We start from the raw sequence: 24,206 nt of genomic DNA, 5'->3' as shown, positions 1-24,206 counted from the left end.
ATATTAAAGGGACATGTGGTATAATATAGGAAACACAAAATTAAAGTTTAAAATTTTACAATTCTGAGATAATTCCCGTTTAATTCATATAAAATATTTCAAAATGCGAGTATGACTTATTGCTGCTTTGACAACTCTGTGGCATTTTTCGCAAAAATAAAAAAAAATTCTGAATTTACAGTATAATAAATCCGAATAATGTAAGTCGTTATATTCCGCCAATCTCTCGCTCATCTCCGATTGCTACATTAATTTAACTCCATGATGTTATTCGCCACTAGAGAGCGCAGAATTATTCGAGTTAATTACCAAATTGATCTATCTAACTCTATTTCTTTGCTATGGCGTTTACCATCTGTTGACCTAAAAGAAAAGAATAGTAGAAAAAAGAATGTTTTTTAACTCAATAAGATACAATATGTATTAACGGAAGGAAAACAGATTTGACAACACATTAAAATAAACAATCTGTTTATAAAGACGCAGAGGCGGATTTAGGGAGGGGGCAGGGGGGCCCGGGCCCCCTTTTTGGGAAAAAATTTGGTTGCTTATATAGGGAATCACTGAAGCGTGACTGGAGCGGGCCCCCTCTTAGGTCAGTCAGTGGGCCCCCACTTATGAAAATTTCTGGATCCGCCACTGAGACCAGTTTTGTAAGATACATTTCAAACATTATACAGTTAAGTTGCGATCTAGAAATTTGAATAATATGCCATTGGATGCATTGAAATATTTGTATAAATTTTAAACTTTGATTTTTTCCCATTCAAGCTTACTAGACGAACATCTGTCGTGTCGATTCAGACAGCAAGACATGTAATAAGAAAATGTGATTTTCACAGGGTTAATTGTTAATGTCTGTGTCATTTTGGTCTTTTGTCGATAGTTGTCTCATTGGCAATCATACCACATCTTCTTTTTTATATAATAGGAACACTATTGTTTCACTCTCGCAAGGTCTGCTTACCAAGAAGTACGAAATGAGAATATGTGTTTGAAAAATCCTACATTCATTATGTCTATGTTTTTAAAATCATTTTCCTTTGTGAATTTAGAATAGACAAAATGAAAAGATGCAAATCAAAATTAATACCAATAGTTGCCTCTGGTATTCAAAGTTTCGTTTGATTGGAATGAAAGGAAGATATTGTCGTTAACATCATCCATTCTTAAAAAAGAATATGTCAACATCAGCAGAGAATATTTTGAAGTCTAAAAGAGAGGAGAAAAATTACCTCAGTAATTTCATAATCTACGGACACATAAGCAAAAAAGATGATTATTAGTGCCAATGAGACAACTCTCCATCCAAGTCACAATTTATAAAAGTAAACCATTATAGGTCAATTTACGGTCATATTTGAGCTCTAGTTGGGATAAGTTCATCATAGAGATTGGCAACTTCAGGGAAACAGAGTTACCATTGTTTTCTTGTATTCTTCACAACTCTAGACTGGTTCTCTGTCCTTTATCTGTTTGGCTTTAATACCCGTACGTGTCAAGGGAGAAGACCAGCCTAGTCACAACTCGGACGATTCCGTACCTTCGAGTATCGGATCCACCCGAGGATAACCGATTGTCTTTACTTGGTGTCAATATATATTTGTTCTGATTGTTGGATATATATTGTACCTGCTAACTATCTGACGATATTAGTTCTCGCAATTGCAGTCATGCATACCGTAAAACAAAGTGACTTAGTCAATTGTGTAAGCGATACTTTTCAAGATCATGAAAATGTGGCAATACTCCCCCGATTGTATGTGATGCGTATCTGAGAGCTGACGATAGATATAAATAACTACCTAATTTTACAAAAGAAGAAATGCATTATCAAAAGTTTTTAACATGTTCTAATAGAAAAAGTACCAATGCTATTAGCCGTTTCAGAATCAAAATTACATTTTGGGAACTGTTTCAAAAGTGAACACCGAAGCTCGTGATTGATGATATATTAATTGGAAATTACCAATGACGTTACATGTAACTTATTTCCATTTTGGGTGTGAATAACGAATTTACGTAAAGTCCTTTAGGTTCTGAAACAGCAAATGACGAATAAAAAATATAAATATGAGCCAGACTTACAATGTTCTAAGTATAATCGGTTCCGATAAGGTTTCGTCGTCTGTAACTTTATACCACTGTTTAGTCTGACCTGGATTATTTACACTATATTCAATAGTCATCCCAGGGTAATAGGTATTTACATGTAGTTTTCCGCCCTTTATTCTAAATGAAAAGCCAATCTTAATTAGATACGGAATAACAACTATAAAGGCTTTATAATATGCAAACCGAATTCAATTCAGATCAAGTTTTCCCTTTGCACTTGTTTTTATCAATTCTCATGTTTTTCAAACTTCTCATATTTGGTATTTTCGTGAATAATTAGCAACATGAACAATACATATATTTTTTTTACTTTGAAATAGGAAATAGCAAAGGACGGACGAAAGATACCAGAGGGAGAGTCAAACTCATAGATAGAAAATAAACTGACAATGTCATGGCTAAAAATTAAAAGACAAACATACAAATGATAGTACAGGAAACACAACATAGAAACTAAAGACTAAGCAACACGAACCCCACAAGAAACTAGGGGTGATCTCAGGTGCTCCGGAAGGGTAAGCAGATCCTGCTTCACATGTGGCACTCGTCGTGTTTGCTTATTTTATTTACAACTCCGGTAAATAGTCTAATTCGGTAGATCACATTCGTGAAAAGAGAAAGGGTATTGTAGTTACGACATAAGCATGATAAGGAACATATCCGATATCATCTGTGAAACGGTTATTCCATAACGGTCAACCAACTCGTGATGGGGTCCGTAAAATTTACGGAGGTTCACCATTTAGAACTCTTGGTTTAATAGCTACGTTCCTTGTGAGTAGCAATCTTCTATCAAGGAAATCATGATAGAAAATACAAGCACAGGAATATCGTATCAACTTGATCAATTTGGAGATATCTTTTATCATTTGCTATCGAAAAATATAATATGGTCAGTTTTCTCGTGTTTTTTTTGTTTTTTTTTTGTCTTAAATGTTTCCCCGGATTTGTTGTCTGTCAATCGATTTACGACTTTTGAACACCGGTATACAACTGTTGCATTTATTCATTCAGGAATAATTCTGAACATTTAAAATACATTCCTTGTACAATTTAATCATCTGAGTTATGTCCCCTTATATTGGCCCCTCGTTTTACTTTTTTTTTTTTTTATATAAAACATCAAAATATTTTGGTTGTTATAGAATACATCCAATAATATCCTTCATTAAGATGACTGTAATCCACCATTTGCATATTGATTTTCATTAAATGTATTAAAAACGTTTAATCCCGCTGCAAATGTTTGCACCTGTCCTAAGTCATGAATCTGATGTACAGTAGTCATGTAGTTGTCGTTTGTTTATGTAAATTATACGTGTTTCTCGTTGTTTTATTTTATATAGATTAGACCGTTGGTTTTCCCGTTTGAATTGATTTACACTAGTAATTTGGGGCCCTTTATAGCTTGTTCGGTGTGAGCCAAGGCTCCGTGTTGAAGGCCGTACATTGACCTATAATGGTTTACTTTTTTCAACTGTTATTTGGATGGAGAGTTGTCTCATTGGCACTCACATCACATCTTCCTATATCTATCTACTTTTTAAGACACTTTATAGCTGAATTTACTTACAATGTAACAGTAAACTTGTACTGTTTTTTACCTTTCAAAGTTCCAAATTGAACAGTACAATATGAGTATTATAATTATGATAACAATGAATTTTTGAACTTATACTGTTTTTTACAGCTGATTAAATTCATATTTAGATGCATGTAAATCAAACTTACATTGCACCAGGTGGCGGTATTCTGTAATGAACATTTAATTTATCTAACTTTGGAAATTCTTTATAGACTAGATGATTTATAAATTCTATCCATTCACGTTCCATATCTGTCACGTTGTTTGTTTCATGCCATGAAGCAGCATGATGCCACGCCCTTTCTGCAAAGGCAATCAGTCTGGGAAACATCATATACTCTAGCTGGTCTGTTGTTTGTGCCAGTGCTGTCCACATGTGAGCCTGTACACCTTAAAGATTATGAATACTATTATAGTGAATACTATGTCTGTTTTTTTGTTCACGCATCGGTGACAGGAATTTGATGCGACTGTCGTACAAGTGAGAGGTTTAGCTAGCTATAAAACCAGGTTCAATCTACCATTTTCTACATAAGAAAATGCCTGTACCAAGTCAGGAATATGACAGTTGTTATCCATTCGTTTGATGTGTTTGAACTTTTGATTTTGCCATTTGATTGGGGACTTTCTTTTTTGAATTTCCTTGGAGTTCAGTATTTTTGTGATTTTAATTTTTATTGTACGATATAGGAAGATTTAATGGGGTTTCAAGAATTGAAAATAATATAGTCAAAATGTGTAATAAATGACAAAAAGGAAAAGGAATAGAGAGAAAATGAAGGGAAAAAAGGGTAGAGAATGAAAAAATAAGGTGCTAAAATATAAAGAATGGAAAATAATAGACAAAAATTAAAAAAAAAGAAATACAGAAAAACTAAAGAAAAATCGAAGAATACTGAAATGAGAGACCAACAGGCATTCAGGCACGTATATCGTTTGAACGGCGAGGAGTCAGGTATATGTGTTTTTGGTAGGGTAATACGTATAGATTATAACATGGCCTTTTCCATATTGGCCCTGGTATCATCCCGAGACTCCCATATCGGCCTCGAGGCTTTAGCCGAGGGCCGATATGGGTCGAGGGATGATACCAGGGCCAATATGGAAAAGGCCATTTTATAATCTATTTATCACATATCTAAGTTCTGCAGAATAGAGACACAAAGTTCAATTATTACAATTTAATGAAACATAACAGGTAAAATTTTAAATTTTGTATCACAAAAGTGTCGTTAAGGACGCAATGACGTGACGTCATTTGGAATCAGGGCACAATATCAATATCGTCTTTTTTGCCCCGGGCAATTTTGAGGCTATTGCATATGCAAAACCCAACGTATTCGTAACAAATATGTGATAAGATTTCTTATGACATTTGCATTCATAGAAAAAGTCTTTGCTGACGAACAATGTAAAAAAGGAACTTTAAATCAATAAGGATTTCTGCATCGTCGTATAAGTATCTATTAGATAAGTGTAGTAACAGTTCGCGATCGTTCAACATGATAATATGTGGGACTGTATACCTAAACTGATCTTAAACAATCTTTACATTCATTATAGCAATACATGTATTTATTTGTCGATCTACTTCGTATAAATCTAGCAGTTAAAACTTAATTGGTATTCAGAAGGTATGCATCAAATTGTGAACTGTCTTCTTGAAAGATTGTTAAAGAAGGTTAACTCTGTTTGAGAAGACTTGTTTTCAGAACTATCTGATCTTAAAATATTACAGATTTTTATGTTATTATTTGTTTTCCTTTTAACCGCATCGATGTTCTCTAGAAGGCGTATTCATAATATGGGAGGTCGTCAGTTCGATCCCTGGATTGAAGTCCTAAAACTTTGCTAGAAAAATGGAATCCAGCATTTTGATTGGTTAATTTTGGAGTATGAGTACAAAAAAATGACTCGAAAGTTTTATGACTTCAAGGCCTGGTCTGATCACATCATACATTTGAGCAGTTTTATTTTCATCCACTTCGAAGAGATTGATATATTTTGAATCAGGAATATATTTCCAGGTGAGGTGATCGACCTCCTCGTGCTTTTACCCAATAAAATCTCCAAGGATGTACAATATGAAAAAACCCTAAAGTACGTCTGCTTGGCTTATTTTACAAACTTTACGTATTGACAGCCTTTCCTCTTATAAAAAGTGTGAAAACAAACAAGGATTAGTTTTTATAAGATTTTCGAATATAGTTTTTGAAACTATATGTTATAAGATATTGGAAATAAAAGAATATCTGACATGAATTCAAAAACAGAACGTCTTAAAAGGGCCCTAAAACAAATTTTGACATACAATTATTATAAATGTTGACAAACCAACAATATTCTCGGGTTTCTTTAATTCTCCATATCCATCTTTTCCTTGTAATGGATCAAATGCAAATACCATTTTAGTGTTGATGAATTCAGTAGCCCATTTCGATCCCCTTTCGTCTTTGTCTTTATTGTAAGGGTGGTCAAAATGGTAAAGGGAATCTGGGCTATTTATAACCTGTCAGATAATGAAATACAATCAACATAAATATACCGCAGAAGTACACGTCATGTACTTAAAATATGTATAAATGAATATTATCCGTATAGTGACCTTTAGTTGTTCCTATGCAGATCAATTTTGGTATTGATAAAGAATGCCCTGCTTACTCAATTTTCGAAAATTACGCAAACTTTGAAAAATCTACTAAATTACATTGCACATACATGTATGTAGCTTTATACTTCATAATTTACAAATTATAAAATAAGACACGAAATGTTCATGGCGAATAATTTTGTGCATCAACAATTTTTGAAATGTTCATACACATATTGAAGTGTAAAGGAACAGACACTCTCAAATGTACGTACTCTGACAAGGTGGTTAAGTCTCTTTACATTGGAATGAATTGTAATTTTCATGGGTAAACCCTTACATGTACCTTGTATCCTGAATTGGCCAGTTTAAACAATGCTGTATTTTCTTCCTGATATACAAAGGCATACACACTTCTGAAAAATAGAAAATGACAGCTATACTTAGAAATAAGAAGATGTAGTATGAGTGCCAATGTCAATGGGACAATTCTTGCATGCTTACACATCTATTTTACTTAGTGTTCATGCACAAGTGAAAAAAAGTATAGCTGTATAATTTATGCAATGTATATCGTCCTTTATAAGCGCTTTCAACAAAGTTATGTTTGCCTTTCGACTGTGTCTGGTTTTTTTTACTCCTATAGGCAGACTATATGAAATATAACGATTGAAATGGTGTCGAAGAAATTATGTTTTACCACTTGGGCCACAATAGCAATCAGAATAGGGGGAAATATTTTATCTGAAATTCGTTAAAATAAACTAGAGGCTCTAAAGAGCCTGTGTCGCTCACCTTGGTCTATGTGAATATTAAACAGTAGTTTAAGAGAAGATTTTTGTAAAAGATTACTTTAATTTACAAAAAATGGTTAAAAATTGACTATAAAGGGCAATAACTCCTAAACGGGTCAACTGACCATTTTGGTCATGTTGACTTATTTGTAGATCTTACTTTGCTGAACATTATTGCTGTTTACAATTCATCTCTATCTATAATAATATTCAAGATAATAACCAAAAACAGCAAAATTTCCTCAAAATTACCAATTCAGGGGCAGCAACCCAACAACCGATTGACCGATTCATCTGAAAATTTCAGGGCAGATAGATCTTGACCTGATAAACATTTTTATCCCATGTCAGATTTCCTCAAAATGCTTTGGTTTTTGAGTTATAAGCCAAAAACTGCATTTTACCCCTATGTTCTATTTTTAGCCATGGCGGCCATCTTGGTTGGTTGGGCGAGGCATCGGACACATTTTTTTAACTAGATACCCTAATGATGATTATAGCCAAGTTTGGTTAAATTTGGCCCAGTAGTTTCAGAGGAGAAAATTTTTCTAAAAGATTACTAAGATTTACGAAAAAATGGTTAAAAATTGACTATAAAGGGCAATAACTCCTAAAGTAGTCAACTGACCATTTTGGTCATGTTGACTTATTTGTAGATCTTACTTTGCTTAACATTATTGCTGTTTACAGTTTATCTCTATCTATAATAATATTCAAGATAATAACCAAAAACAGCAAAATTTCCTTAAAATTACCATTTCCGGGGCAGCAACCCAACAACGAAATATCCGATTCATCCGAAAATTTCAGGGCAGATAGATCTTGACCTGATGAACAATAATACCCCATGTCAGATTTGCTCTAAATGTTTTGGTTTTTGAGTTATAAGCCAAAAACTGCATTTTACCCCTATGTTCTATTTTTAGCCATGGCGGCCATCTTGGTTGGTTGGCCGGGTCACCGGACACATTTTATAAACTAGATACCCCAATAATGATTGTGGCCAAGTTTGGTTAAATTTGGCCCAGTAGTTTAAGAGAAGATTTTTGTAAAAGATTACTTTAATTTACAAAAAATGGTTAAAAATTGACTATAAAGGGCAATAACTCCTACACGGGTCAACTGACCATTTTGGTCATGTTGACTTATTTGTAGATCTTACTGTGATGAACATTATTGCTGTCACAGTTTATCTCTATCTATAATAATATTCAAGATAACAACCGAAAACAGCAAAATTTCCTCAAAATTACCAATTCAGGGGCAGCAACCAAACAACCGATTGACTGATTCATCTGAAAATTTCAGGGCAGATAGATCTTGACCTAATAAACATTTTTATCCCATGTCAGATTTCCTCAAAATGCTTTGGTTTTTGAGTTATAAGCCAGAAACTGCATTTTACCCCTATGTTCTATTTTTAGCCGTGGCGGCCATCTTGGTTGGTTGACCAGGTCAACCCACACATTTTTTAAACTAGATACCCCAAAGATGATTGTGGCCAAGTTTGGATTAATTTGGCCCAGTAGTTTCAGAGGAGAAGATTTTTGTATAAGATTACTTTAATTTACGAAAAATGGTTAAAAATTGACTATAAAGGGCAATAACTCCTAAACGGGTCAACTGACCATTTTGGTCATGTTGACTTATTTGTAGATCTTACTTTGCTGAACATTATTGCTGTTTACAGTTTATCTCTATCTATAATAATATTCAAGATAATAACCAAAAACAGCAAAATTTCCTCAAAATTACCAATTCAGGGGCAGCAACCCAACAACCGATTGACCGATTCAATCTGAAAATTTCAGGGCAGATAGATCTTGACCTGATAAACATTTTTACCCCATGTCAGATTTGCTCTAAATGCTTTGGTTTTTGAGTTATAAGCCAAAAACTGCATTTTACCCCTATGTTCTATTTTTAGCCGTGGCGGCCATCTTGGTTGGTTGACCGGGTCACGCCACACATTTTTAAAACTAGATACCCCAATGATGATTGTGGCCAAGTTTGGTTTGATTTAGCCCAGTAGTTTCAGAGGAGAAGATTTTTGTAAAAGCTTACGCCGGACAACGACGGACGACGGACGCCGGATGCCGGACGCAAAGTGATGAGAAAAGCTCACTTGGCCCTTTGGACCAGGTCAGCTAAACTAGAGGCTCTAAAGAGCCTGTGTCGCTCACCTTGGTCTTGTGCATATTAAACAATGGACATGGATAAATTCATGACATAATTGTGTTTTGGTGATAGTGATGTGTTTGTAGATCTTACTTTACTGAACATTCTTGTTGCTACTAGTAGTTTCAGTGGAGATTTTGTAAAAGATTACTTAGATTTATGAAAAATGGTTAAAGATTGACTATAAAGGGCAATAACTCCTAAACGGGTCAACTGACCATTTTGGTCATGTTGACTTATTTGTAGATCTTACTTTGCTGAACATTATTGCTGTTTACAATTCATCTCTATCTATAATAATATTCAAGATAATAACCAAAAACAGCAAAATTTCCTCAAAATTACCAATTCAGGGGCAGCAACCCAACAACCGATTGACCGATTCATCTGAAAATTTCAGGGCAGATAGATCTTGACCTGATAAACATTTTTATCCCATGTCAGATTTCCTCAAAATGCTTTGGTTTTTGAGTTATAAGCCAAAAACTGCATTTTACCCCTATGTTCTATTTTTAGCGGTGGCGGCCATCTTGGTTGGTTGACCAGGTCACGCCACACATATTTTAAACTAGATACCCCAAAGATGATTGTGGCCAAGTTTGGATTAATTTGGCCCAGTAGTTTCAGAGGAGAAGATTTTTGTAAAAGATTACTTTAATTTACGAAAAATGGTTAAAAATTGACTATAAAGGGCAATAACTCCTAAACGGGTCAACTGACGATTTTGGTCATGTTGACTTATTTGTAGATCTTACTTTGCTGAACATTATTGCTGTTTACAGTTTATCTCTATCTATAATAATATTCAAGATAATAACCAAAAACAGCAAAATTTCCTCAAAATTACCAATTCAGGGGCAGCAACCCAACAACCGATTGACCGATTCATCTGAAAATTTATGGGGAGATAGATCTTGACCTGATAAACATTTTTACCCGATGTCAGATTTGCTCTAAATGCTTTGGTTTTTGAGTTATAAGCCAAAAACTGCATTTTACCCCTTTGTTCTATTTTTAGCCGTGGTGGCCATCTTGGTTGGTTGACCAGGTCACGCCACACATTTTTTAAACTAGATACCCCAAAGATGATTGTGGCCAAGTTTGGATTAATTTGGCCCAGTAGTTTCAGAGGAGAAGATTTTTGTAAAAGATTACTTTAATTAACGAAAAATGGTTAAAAATTGACTATAAAGGGCAATAACTCCTAAATGGGTCAACTGACCATTTTGGTCATGTTGACTTATTTGTAGATCTTACTTTGCTGAACATTATTGCTGTTTACAGTTTATCTCTATCTATAATAATATTCAAGATAATAACCAAAAACAGCAAAATTTCCTCAAAATTACCAATTCAGGGGCAGCAACCCAACAACCGATTGACCGATTCATCTGAAAATTTATGGGGAGATAGATCTTGACCTGATAAACATTTTTACCCGGTCAGATTTGCTCTAAATGCTTTTGTTTTTGAGTTATAAGCCAAAAACTGCATTTTACCCCTATGTTCTATTTTTAGCCGTGGCGGCCATCTTGGTCGGTTGACCGGGTCACGCCACACATTTTTTAAACTAGATACCCCAATGATGATTGTGGCCAAGTTTGGTTTGATTTGGCCCAGTAGTTTCAGAGGAGAAGATTTTTGTAAAAGTTAACGACGACGGACGACGACGGACGACGGACGACGACGGACGACGGACGACGACGGACGACGGACGACGACGACGACGGACGCCGGACGCCAAGTGATGAGAAAAGCTCACTTGGCCCTTCGGGCCAGGTGAGCTAAAAATGAAAATTGTCTCTGAAAACCAATTTTTACCTGTTTTCTTGTGCAATATTTCCCATGCTCTCTATAGTATACGGTGTTTTGTCCGGTTTCAAAAAACTGTCTTCCCATGCTCCAAAAGAGACATTGGTAAATTGTTTCTTTTGAAAAAAACGCTGAATAAATAATTGCATTAGATCAGTTTTGTTGTCTTTGCATTTCATACCCTGTAGTGCTGGTTTAGGTATTATATCTCCTCCAAAATGAAACAACGTTAATGGCTGTATGTCTTTGTGTGCTTCAACAACAGTTCTTATAACTGTATCTACAAAAGCGTAGAGCCCGTCACGACATGGATTAGCAATATTATCATTATATCCCTGGGCCGACCTGTAGTTGTTACCATCAGTCTTGTCGGTCATTTTGTACTGGTCACGTGGTGTTCCTTTGTGGCTTGCACGCAGGGAAATAGATTTTAATGCAGCGCGCATGTGACTTGGCATATCTATTTCCGGTATAATTTGAATATGGCGTTCATTTGCATGCTTGAGAATTTCCCTGTAGTCACTTATGTTGTAAAATCCAGGACCCTGATCGTCAATATTAGGCCTGGATCCGAACGAAGGCATGAGACATAACGTTTCTGATTCGTCGTGACATCTTTTAGATCCTAACTACAAAAATAACATTGCATGTTGTACAACAGCTTCTTTAATTAAAATATGAAAGTCAAACAAGTTAAAAGTAGTTTGCTGAGAGTAGACAAAAAACTAGCAAAATTACATAGCGTCAACTGTTAAAAATTAAATTGAAATCGAACCTTACACTACATAAAAAAATATAGTGAATATGAATAAGAGGATGTTAAATGAGTGCCAATAAGACAACTCTCAGTCCAAGTCACAATGTATAAAAAAGTGAACAATTTAAGTAGAAGTACGGTCTTCAACACGAAGCTTTGGCTCACAAAGAACAGCAAGCTATAATAGCCCCCATAATTACAAGTGTAAAACAATTCAAACATGAATAACAATGGTCTATTTCATATCAAAAAACGGGATCGAGAAACACCTATGAACCAAACCTATAACCGACAACCACTGAATAACAGGCTCTTGATTTATAACAAGAAGAAGGGAATCTTTTGTCAAAATAAATCAAAGTTGTTATAAAAACATGGAGATCTGATATGATTACCTCTGAGACAATCCATTTAGTTCAACAGACAACATGCATACAATAACAGGTTATCGCATAGGTCTTCATTAAGCGGGAAAACATTATCTTACTGACACAGGCAAAACGTTTCAAGCAAACTGGTATTAAAGTATTAACATTGAAAATTCATTTTCAAAGACTTAGATGGATATTTAAGATAAAAATGACGGCTCAGAAGATTTTGTAGTCTATATATATAACTTAATTAAATTGTCTTCAAATTCATATAAAAAATGTTAATTCTATAACACGGTTCTGAAACATACCAACGCTTCTGAAATAAAATACACTGTACCTGGGTTAGTTCCGGTATATCAGGTATTTCTAGCCTCCAGCCTTCATCATCACTCAGATGAAAATGAAACTTGTTTAATTTATACATAGCCATCAGATCAAGAAGTTTTAAGACTGTTTCCTTCGGATGGAAGTTTCTAGCAACGTCCAACATAACACCACGGTATTTAAATCTTGGTCTATCTTTTATAGTCACACTATTTAAAATAGGACCAGATCCTGTTCTTTTGTCTGCCAAACTGAGTAACGTTTGAACTCCATTAAATACACCGTGACCGGTTGTAGCTGTTATCTGAATTTGTGTCGACTTGGTGTCAATTTTTAGCTCGTATGCTTCATCACTTTCTGCTGGTTTAGTGTTCTTAAAGATCGGCTTCCCTTTAATCAACTTTATCACTTTATTGAGAGATGGGGTTGTAGCAACTTTTACTTTTATAGCATCTATAATAGTAGCAAAGTTAATTTAGTACGTAATTAGGTAGTTTTGTGTCCTAACAACTGATATATAATAGCGTATTTCCAATTTATTAACACGTTACTAGTTTTTTATTGTTGTGTATTAGGATTTTTTATCCGATAATCAAGCTAATCAAGTTGCCGTAGTAAAGATTATCGAAAAGTGATTTAATCCATGGATTTTGATTAGTTTTGTCTTGACAATATTAAGTTTTTTGTGTAGTAATTTGTGGATCTTCGTTCTTGGTTTTACTCCTCCACTGATTGTCCTTTTGGTGATGGTATCTCTTACTATTTATTTGTGTTGACTTTTTCTCCTACATAAGTAATTTCATTTGTTTAGGGGATGCAACACATATTTTATTCATGTCTTTACAAACTGTATGTAAAGAGAATGTTTTGATGTATGTACAATGTAAGCGGTTGTGCATTTTCTATGTATTCCCTTATCATTCAATCGAATTTCAATATACATTATAAATATCGAATGTAATTACAAGGTCAAATAATTAGTAGGTTCAGCACAATACAACATACCCTATAGACAGGCATAAAGTTGTCCTACCTAGGAGTTTTAAAACATCTAAAATTGCATCAGTCATAACTCGGCGGATTCCGTACCTCCATCTAGAAGAGTAGCGGATTTTACCTCCATCTAGAAGAGTAGCGGATTTTACCTCCATCTAGAAGAGAAGCGAATTTTACCTCCATCTAGAAAAGTAGCGGATTTTACCTTCATCTAGAAGAGTAGCGGATTTTACCTCCATCTAGAAGAGTAGCGGATTTTACCTCCATCTAGAAGAGTAGCGGATTTTACCTCCATCTAGAAGAGTAGCGGATTTTACCTCCATCTAGAAGAGAAGCGAATTTTACCTCCATCTAGAAAAGTAGCGGATTTTACATTCATCTAGAAGAGTAGCGGATTTTACCTCCATCTAGAAGAGTAGCGGATTTTACCTCCATCTAGAAGAGTAGCGGATTTTACCTCCATCTAGAAGAGTAAAGGATTTACCCAAGGATTGCCGATTGAAACAAAATGTATACACAAGCGGCAAGTTGAACTGATAAGAAAGAGATGTATAGAATGATGTATATAGATCAGTGATTATATAAATCGTATACCTGCTAAATACTTCACTTCGTCTGGAAACTCGTCAGATTTCTGTATAATCCACTCCTCTGGTTTGAACATTATGGTATTATTAGATATTACAACTATCTCCTCCGGTGAAGGGACGACATATTTGTGAGTCCCCTTTAAGTCAGTGTGATTATTATTTATTGTATATCGTTCTTTCGATGTCAGCTGACTTCCAAATGGTTTTACAAAATTTAAATTTTCTCCTTTGGTGCTTTCGATAATTTGTGGTTTTGATTTTGAACCGACAACATACCAATTAGGAAATGAATTTGTCCTAGATCTTTGTAATTTGGTGGCTCTAAGTGGAAATTTTATTTTTCTACCTGCTTCGAAAAATATGAAAAATGAGTTGCGTGGATAAATGCAATAGAGTGAACCGGAAACGAGCGTCAAAATGAAATTTTGATCCTCTCCGACTGCAACATTTTTAGGATATGAATCATTTATATTTTTCAGATTCGGATTCAGGATGCTCGTCTGAGAGAAGTAGATTTTCCAATCTGTTTGTGAAATCCTTTTTGGTCCTGTATTTTTTAAGAATAATATGTGCTCAGTATTGTAATGTGGATCGTCTTTGACCGTCCATATCACATCTAGGTAATTTGCTAAGTAGTTTATTAACTCTTGGTCAGTGCTAACGTTCACTAAGAAAAGAAAAAAATGAAATAAAAAAATGTATGAAAAAAAACCATAGACTTATATATAAAAGATAATCACATTTGACATCATATAAATACAACTGAGTAAAACTGTTAGAGCTTACTATGTGTTTTTGCTCATTGTTGAATGTCAAACGATTTTGTTGCGTTCCTTGTTTTGGTACAAGGTACTGAGTCCACCTTTGGAATTGTGTAACAGGCTGTTATCCATAATAGACTTATAACAAATCATGCCTTCCCTGTACCTAATATCCCGTATGTTTGATTGCAGATAGTTCCCACTGCTTTTACTCCAAAACACATTTAATAAACATTGTGCACTGATGTGGAACCAGATTAAAGGAGCCCAAAGTCGAAATTCACATCTCTCTTTTTCCTTCTTTCTTTCATTCTTTCTCTCAAATTGCCTTCACGCCTCCATTACATTTTAAAGATCAAATACTGTTTATTAATGTATGCATGGCTTGCTACTTTTTGTGTTTGTATGAATGTTTCTTAAGTTACTAACTTACATGAACCATTCTGTTGTTTTACTTGCGATTCCTGTTTGATGTCTCTTTTGGTGATGTCATTTCTTTGTGGAATTTGACTACAAACAATTATAATAGATTATAACTGTATATATATTATAGTGTATCTTTAGATTATAGAGTTATATAAAGCAAACCACACTGAACTTAAGAATACCATTGTACGATCAGACGTTCGTGGTCACATTTCAATATAATTCAACTTTATAATCTGTGAAATATCGTATGGCGGGGTATTTTCGCGGGGTGTAAATTTTCGCGGATAGAACAAAATCGTGAAAATAAATTTCGCCAATTTAAAAGTATACATGCAAAGTTATAGACAAAAATTTTGAATCCGGCAAATCAATAAACGCCAAAATATTTCTTATACCTTTTTCAATGAAAATCGCGAAATTTTACACCCGCGAAAATAACCCGCGATACCGTCTTCTGTTGTAGAATAAAAACGCGTAAGCAAATCAGATCCTACGAACATATATAGACAGATATAAGTTTACTTGGCAGGAAATACTGTTAGAGCAATAAATATAACTAATTATGGTTGTCTGTGCATGTGAACCAATTCGATTACTGAAGTACCCGAAAGGTATAGTGAACGCGAAAGGTAATATACGAGGTCAAACATGTACAATTATCTCATGAGTAAATATACTATAATTGTACACGCGTTAATACCATCTAAACAATATAAACTAAACGGTCTAAGAAACATTCTTACCAAGTCTGAGGTATGCTCTCCAGGATTCGGAAGATGTTTTGAAACAGTGTACGAAAGACGAAAAAGGACGACACCAACGTATAGTAAAGAACAACAAAATGACCAGCAACAGAAAATAACGGACTACAAAATCCGACGAAAATTATTTCAAGAAAGTTTTTATTTCCAAAAACTGAGTTTCTTTTCTTCTTTCAAAATCTTGTATAGTTTGTTGAGGGGGGCAAGGGGGGTCCCAATAACAGCAAAACAGCAAATTGATTTGGCTTATAACAGATAACAAGGAATTAAAATGGACAAAAACAGATAACAGTAAATAAAATATTAAAATAAGTCGTGTCCTTGACAAATCCAGTATTTCTTATTACTAGTATAATCCTTTGTAATGAATTCCATTTTCTATGAACATGGTTTTCAAAATTATGTATCTAGATATGTATTTGGTATATTCTTGTCCGTCCGTCGTCAACATGTCGCACATTAACTCAAACATTCTTTAACCAATTTACATAAAATTTTGGGAAATTAAAATTGAGAATGGAAATGGGGAATGTGTCAAAGAGACAACAACCCGCCCAAATAAAAAACAACAGCAGAGGGTCACCAACAGGTCTTCAATGTAGCGAGAAATTCCCGCACCCGGAGGCGTCCTTCAGCCGGCCCCTAAATAAATATATACTAGTCCAGTGATAATGAACGCCATACTAATTTCCAAATTGTACACAAGAAACTAAAATTAAAATAATACAAGACTAACAAAGGCCAGAGGCTCCTGACTTGGGACAGGCGCAAAAATGCGGCGGGGTTAAACATGTTTGTGAGATCTCAACCCTCCCCCTATACCTCTAACCAATGTAGTAAAGTAAACGCATAACAATATGCACATTAAAATTCAGTTCAAGGGAAATCCGAGTCTGATGTCAGAAGATGTAACCAAAGAAAATAAACAAAATGACAATAATACATAAATAACAACAGACTACTAGCAGTTAACTGACATGCCAGCTCCAGACTTCAACTAAACTGACTGAAAGATTATGATTTCATCATATGAACATCAGGCACAATCCTTCCCGTTAGGGGTTTAGTATCATACCATCATAACATATATGAGAAGAACATAACCCGTGTCATGTCAACAACTGTTTTTAGAATAAATGTGTTTAGTTCCGATGCAAAGACCTTATCAGTGACTCAATATTAACGCCAAAATATGCAATCTTTAATGACTTGACAACAGTATGGTAATTATATCCCTTCTTAATAAGTCTATTCAAAGGTTTTGTAAGTTTCTGAGGTGAATACTGATACCTTTGTGCTTTATAAAGAATATTACCATAAAAAATTGGATGTGAAATACCTGAACGTATTAGAAGTCTGCATGTTGAGCTATATTTACGAATGATGTCTTTATACCGATGATAAAATTTAGTAAATGTTTTGACTAGTTTGTGATATCGAAAACCCTGGTGTAATAATTTTTCAGTAATACATAAATTTCTCTCGTTAAAATCTAAAACATTGTTACATACACGAGCGAATCGTACAAGCTGAGATATATAAACACCGTAAGATGGTGACAAGGGAACGTCACCATCTAAAAACGGATAATTAACGATAGGAAATGAAAAATCATCCCTTTTATCATAAATTTTAGTATTCAGCTTTCCATTAGTGATATAGATATCAAGATCGAGAAAAGGGCAGTGGTCATTGTTAGTATTAGCTTTATTTAAAGTAAGTTCAACAGGATAAATTTCATTAATATACATACTGAAGTCGTCATTATTGAGAGCCAAAATATCATCCAAATATCTAAAAGTATTATTAAATTTGTTTATCAGATGTTGTTTCGATGGGTCTTTGCTTATTTTTGTCATAAATTGTAACTCATAACAATACAAAAACAGGTCCGCAATAAGTGGTGCACAGTTAGTCCCCATTGGAATTCCGATAATCTGACGATATACGGAATCCCCAAAGCGAACAAAAATGTTATCTAGTAAAAATTCAAGGGCATATATAGTATCAAAGCATGTCCAATTAACATAGTTTTTTTGTTTATTGCTACTAAAAAATGACCTAAAAGAGTTTGAACATATACATGATATATATTCACATTCTGATTTTTTGAATGCCCATTTAATTAGGTGTTTATTGTTTATATCTATTGACGTGAGCTCCCTATCGTTTTTTTTTTTTTTTAAATTTTAGATTTTAAGTTTCTGAGTAATGGGGTTTGATTTAAAAAAATAGTGTTTTTTTTTCAGTTTTCTGATAATATCTCAAAAATTCTTTCACAAATTTTTAAGAAATTTTGGTGAATTGTTTATATCTATTGACATGAGCTCCCTTTCAATTTTATAAATTTTAGATTTTACGTTTCCGTGTTAAGGATTTTTACTAATTAAAAGGGTAATTTTCTAGTTTTCGGACATTAACACAAAAACATTTTCAGCAGTTCTCATGAAACTTGGCTGAATTGTTTATATCTATTGTTGTAAGCGCCCTTTCGATTTTTTTTATTTCCGATTTAATGTTATTCAGTTAAGGGGTTTATTCATTAAAAAAGATGGTATTTTCCAGTTTTCGGACAATAACTCAAAAATGTTCTCTGCAGTTCTCATGAAACTTTGATGTATTGTTTATATACATGATATATATTGACTGATTTTTATAAATATCTGATATGACATTGAGAAGTTATCGAATATTTCAAAAAGGTGACGGGCGTATCATGCACTCATGGCGTAGCTGTTTATTTGTTATGGAATACTTTTTTCAGCATTTATTTTTGTACAAATATCGAAACTCACACATGTTTGTAATTTAAATAATGTGTAATAAAATTGAGAATAGAAATGAGGAATATGTCAAAGAGACAAAAATTATATCTAGTAAAAATTCAAGGGCAATTATGGTATCAAAGTAGGTCCAATTGACATAGTTCTTGTGTTTGTTGCTATTAAAAAAATGATCTAAAAGAGTTTGAATATATATATTCGCATTCTGACTTTTTTAAATGCCCATTTAATGAGGTGTGTGAATTTTTCTGAATAAGACTATGAGGCAAAGTTGCATATAGGGTAGAAAAATCAAAAGCACCAATTATAAGCATGCAATTTATCAAGTAGGACCAATTTTGACACTCAAAAAGTAATTTATTCCACTATTTTCAAAGTCCTTATTTGAACACTTTTTATCAGGTTTTTGAATGTACCAAGTCTACTAGTAAGTAGAATACATAATTCAATAGGGGAACTATGGCTTGAAGTTGAAATACATCTTTAATTGTAATGAGTTTTGTGCAGCTTTGGAACCCAGTACATGGTGGGAACTTTCATTGTACAATGTATTTGGTTCTGCTTTGAAAAGAGCTGAGTCTATGTACCATATAATATAAAAGCTTTACGAAGGATAATCATAATATATAATGGAATTGTCCTGGACCTCACTTTTGTGATGGGTATATGTTAATGGAACCCTTCTCCGAATATGGGACCAACATATTAGTAGTGGTAGACTCCAATGTCCAATATCTTCAATTTCTACCGAATTTTGGCTGTCCCAAAAATGTTAACATCCCAATTTTCAATAACAGTTAACAGCAAATGCATTATCACAATAACAGATAACAAAAAAACTAAAAACCCAATAACAGCTAACAAAGAATAAGACAATAACAGCTAACAGCAAACATATTTTCAGAATAACAGATAACAAAGAATTAAAATGTCCAATAACAGCATAACAGCTAAACCCCTTGCCCCCCTCTTTGTTTATGCATTTTTTTTAGTTTAATAGTTGTAAGAATTTCTATTTCTGCGTTTTGTTTGTTAATTAACCAGTCTAAAGCTATAGCGAACAACAAGCAAGCATTATGTGTGTGTACGTGTTTATGTGTATTTTTAAAATTATTTCAAACACACCCTACTTACCTTGTTTCTGCAGACTTTGGTTGAGTGGTCCTAAAAAAATTAGCAAGTACTTATACTATGACCCTTCGAAGATGCATTGTTATCATAATTATATAATTATAATACTCATCTACTGTTCAATTTGGAACTTTGAAAGGTAAAATCTTAAACCATATGTAAACAAAGAGGTTGACTTACAAGTGAATATGATATAATATTATCCATTTTTATATATATAAAAGAAGGTTTCGAAGAATAATCGAGACCGTTTTTTGTTTGTTTGGTTTTTTTTTTGGGGGGGGGGGGGGTTGGGGGGATTCATTTCTGTATTTCTCATATCTAATCATACACCGTTTTTATCTCTTTTCTTTTTTTTTCAATAATGATATCAATTTGTTTGTATATCAAGCCCATTATTTTCTTAAACTTTCCTTTATTTTAAGCTCCACATTATTCTCTATTCTGTATATATTGTGTTCCTAAAATTGTATGCATTTTTCCACCTGTCTCCAAGTCAGGAGAATCTGGCCTTAGTTAGTCTTGTATGATTTTTTTATTTTAGTTCGTTTCTACATTTTGGAGACAAGTATGACGTCAATGATTACTGAACAAGTACACACTTTTGTCTAAGGACAGCTGAAGCACGTGTCCGGATGCGACACCCCAGCTGTATTGAAGACCCATTGGTGGCATTCGGCTGTTTTCTGCTCTTTAGTCGTGTTGTTACCTCTTTGACACAATCCCAATTTCCATTCCCAATTTTTTTTAATTGTTTTTTCTCAGTAAATCCCATTCATATCCTCCTATAAATTTAACTTACCAGGGGTAATGAAAAATATCACTAATGCTAATGAAATGTAAAGAGATTGCTATGGCAAATACTCCTATCACTAGATTCCGAAATTGTGTCAGTTTTAGACCCATAGTAATCCTTCTCACCTACAGCTACACAGAGTCTGTAGTTCATCATCTGAAATATATGGGAGATATTTTATACCCTTAAATGCCAGAAATGAGCCACCTCATATACAAGGGTAGAGACAGTTGCATGTGAAGATTAAGTATATTCGTATACATTATAAGTAGAACATTTAACATGTCGATTAGAAGCATTTTATATCATGAGTTGATGTGTTTCCTTCGACAAGATTATCATATTTCTATTGATTTTTATATTAGTGTGCATGTTGCAAAAGTGACACCTTGTCTGCATATTAAGGTGGTACCTAACACTACAGGGAGATAACTCTGTAAAGTCAGCTAAACGTTTTAATTACGTTGCGTTGTTAAAGGAATATTAAGCTTCTCAATGATCAAAATTGGTGGTTGTCAAATTGTTATATAACCAGTGTAATATTTCTAAAAAAAAACGGTTGGTTCAAAATTTTTTAAATTTTTATATTTTTGTTTAAGGGTCAAAGTAAATACTTTGTCAAAATTTTATGAAAATTAAACGAGCCAAATTAATTTTAGTGAAAGTGTTGGGTACCACCTTAAAGACTAAACCACATAATTTATGCACATATGGCTTTCGTCATTGAATGATACCTTTCTGCATCGCGATTGTGGTTCAGTATATATGGTGTAAAGTGGCGTTCAGTGGTTGTCGTTTGTTGATGTGGTTTATAAGCGTTTCTCGTTTCTTGTTTTTTTTTTTATATATATAGATTAGACAGTTAGTTTTCACGTTTGAATGGTTTTGCATTATTTTTTTTTTGACCCCTTATAGCTTGCTGTTCGGTGTGAGTCCAGGCTCAATTCTGAAGACCGTTCTTTGACTTATAATGGTTTACTTTTACAAATTGTGACTTGGATGGTGAGTTGTCTCATTGGCATTCTACAAACTAAATATTGAGTTAATGTGTGTGTAACTTTTAAGAAAGGACTTACCAGAACATTGTACAAACTCTTTGAGTTGACTGAGCTGTTTTGTAGCCTGATACAAATCCAACCCTCATCACGTGACTATTCAAAGTTTGCACACTCCATCCTGCTCCGTTCACTGTATTCACATTACTTATTTTATTATTTGTTAAAACATTTTCTCGAAAAGTGTTTGTTATATTTGCCACTGGACTTGGGCTAAATTATATTCTATCACATTTATACCGGACAAATACAAAAATTGTCAATAATTAGAACTAAAAAGAAAACATGTTAAATATGCTAGTCATCTCACATTAATTTTGTGTTTTGAATAAATCCAAGATAAGTCTTAGAGTTCCTACACAGTTTCTCGATTATCTCCCAAATTTAGTCATTCGCATTGAATCTCATTCGAAAAAAAACCTGACTTGTTGTAAATTTGGTGTGTGCTGCCACGAGTTGAACTTTTGCTCGTTTTCCAGCTCGAATTAACTTCCGTGTTCTGTAACACATTTATTTAAATGCTAATGTGTAGCCAAGGTTTACTATGCATGCTAGGTAGAAAACAATTAATATATAGTTATTTAAATAGCAATCGTCTGTCTAATCATACTTGGAAATTTATTACATTTAAATGCAAACGTATTAACTTCAAATTAAACTTCTAAAAAATAATTTGCTACCCCCACGAGTGGGTTGATATATCAAAGTGTTACATGTACACGAGACTTAGGTACAGGTAAAAAAAAAGAGGCACAAGGGTCCACATACGCATTTTCTTTCACTGCTATAGACTAATATATATTCGTTGAATACCAATTTCTTCGATTTCGTTGTTACAGAGGAGCAACGAATTCCAATGTGAAACGAATTATTTTTTTTCGATAAAAGTGTATGCAGACTTTGGCAAAACTAGGAAAAAAGCCACGAAAATGCAAGTTTTTCTCAATCCACGAACATTGGTACCCACGAAAATAAATGAATTCTCAGTAATTAAATCAACAGAAAATATCCGGCCAGTTAATAATATCGACTTAACTCTTACCTGCATAGTTAATGATTATCAAACATATTCATGTTAGACAGGAATAGGTAATAAATAAACTTAAGTTATATTATAGTTACGGATGGTGATCACGTTCAATAAACTAAATAATATAGCAGAAAAATTAAATAAGTTATTGCTTGAGCGATTACCTACCTTAGAATGTGTAAATCTTTCCGATATTCAATCATCCACCCCTTTTAAAGGCCATTTAGGGGGTTTGTGTACTGTGTACTACATATGTATTTGAAACTTTGTAAACGATATCTGTTTCTGCAAAAGACTTTCAAAGCTAGGAACACTCGCCGGTAAATTCAATTCAATAATATTCATATTGATTTTAATGTGTGCAATCGTATTTTAAATCTCCATAATATTATTGTTATTTCATTGTACCAAGTGAAAGTTAGAAATATTGGTTCTCAATAAATATTGGCATATTAATATTTTAAGTGAATTTTATACATTTCTTAAAGACATATATATTTCGCAAGAAATAAGGGGAAAATGAGGGGGGGGAGGACTTTGTATATGTGATAAATTATCATTATATTTTTTCAAAGATGCGACATATGTACGACAGCGGTTGACAAATATGCATCGTATTTGTAAAATAAATTTATCCCTTAAAAAAGGTTTATGAAGTATAACAAGACAGCTATAGGCCTATTGTATGTCAAGCAATACATGATAGGGTATTTATTCAAATGTTCAATGTATATGAAATGGGTTTCTCAGCTGCTCAATTACCACCCCTTGCATGCTCTACATCATTTGGTTCCTAGTGAGGCTTTATTAGTATGGAAATCATGACACAACAAACCAAGACTGACTTTGTCTGTAAAAACAACATACCACATTAACCACCATCAACCGTCCCTCCAGAAAAAAACCAACAAAGAACAACACATTGTCAAGATAGCTAAACTAGGTAAAGGCTGACATACTGAATCTTCAACAGTGGCCACTCCCTATTATTACATATAAAATTGAATTTAAATTCTTTTTTTTTTTGGTACTATTTATGTTGTTTACTAATATACTCCAACTTATCTTGAACCTCCTTTGGGGATGTCACATGTGGTGCATGTTTTTCAGGGGGTGGTTTCAATATTACTCAGCCGTTATATTAGTTTTCAATGTTGTGTTTTGTGTACTCTTGTGTGTCTTTTTCTGTTTATTTCTGACTTATTGGTTCGGCTACTTTCGTCTCTCTTTTGTAGAAAACCATTTATTGTTGTGCATATTTTTTATCAACATTGCTGTTGATTTCTCTCTTTTATAATGTGTAGAATCAGCAGTACATAACAACCATATAACCATACTGAATGGA

At 33.7% G+C, this 24,206-nt stretch overlaps 1 protein-coding gene across 2 annotated transcripts; it reads right to left on the bottom strand.

The window, feature by feature from the left end:
- Positions 1 to 61: 61 nt before the first annotated feature.
- LOC143052719 (chitobiase-like) lies at positions 62 to 23,168 on the bottom strand. 2 transcript variants are annotated; one of them, XM_076225817.1, is made up of 13 exons: positions 23,030 to 23,168; positions 21,853 to 21,964; positions 20,783 to 20,932; positions 19,984 to 20,013; positions 15,310 to 15,386; positions 14,120 to 14,782; positions 12,543 to 12,982; positions 11,084 to 11,703; positions 6,637 to 6,706; positions 6,035 to 6,209; positions 3,847 to 4,090; positions 2,089 to 2,232; positions 62 to 363 (listed from the first exon to the last, which is right to left on the bottom strand). In XM_076225817.1, exons 3-13 carry the CDS (start codon positions 20,884 to 20,886, stop codon positions 306 to 308), a joined length of 2,625 nt encoding a protein of 874 aa, XP_076081932.1. In that variant the 5' UTR covers positions 20,887 to 20,932; positions 21,853 to 21,964; positions 23,030 to 23,168; the 3' UTR covers positions 62 to 305. The 2 variants fall into 2 exon arrangements, with proteins under 2 accessions (XP_076081932.1, XP_076081933.1); XM_076225818.1 differs by lacking the exon at positions 23,030 to 23,168 and adding an exon at positions 22,874 to 22,919.
- Between the last annotated feature and the right edge of the window lie 1,038 nt (positions 23,169 to 24,206).

The sequence above is a fragment of the Mytilus galloprovincialis genome, chromosome 11 (genome assembly GCF_965363235.1).
Source record: "Mytilus galloprovincialis chromosome 11, xbMytGall1.hap1.1, whole genome shotgun sequence".
Lineage (NCBI taxonomy): Eukaryota > Metazoa > Mollusca > Bivalvia > Mytilida > Mytilidae > Mytilus > Mytilus galloprovincialis.
The sequence above is the reverse complement of the archived record's forward strand: the minus strand, read 5'-3'. Positions and strand labels throughout refer to the sequence as shown.

Coding starts and splice junctions, on each gene's coding strand:
- LOC143052719 (XM_076225817.1), bottom strand. CDS start 20,886: ATGGGTCTAAAACTGACACAATTTCGGAATCTAGTGATAGGAGTATTT. Junction 14,783..15,309: donor AAAACAACAGAATGGTTCAT/GTAAGTTAGTAA, acceptor TTCTTTTCTTAG/TGAACGTTAGCACTGACCAA. Junction 6,210..6,636: donor TGGCCAATTCAGGATACAAG/GTACATGTAAGG, acceptor ATTATCTGACAG/GTTATAAATAGCCCAGATTC.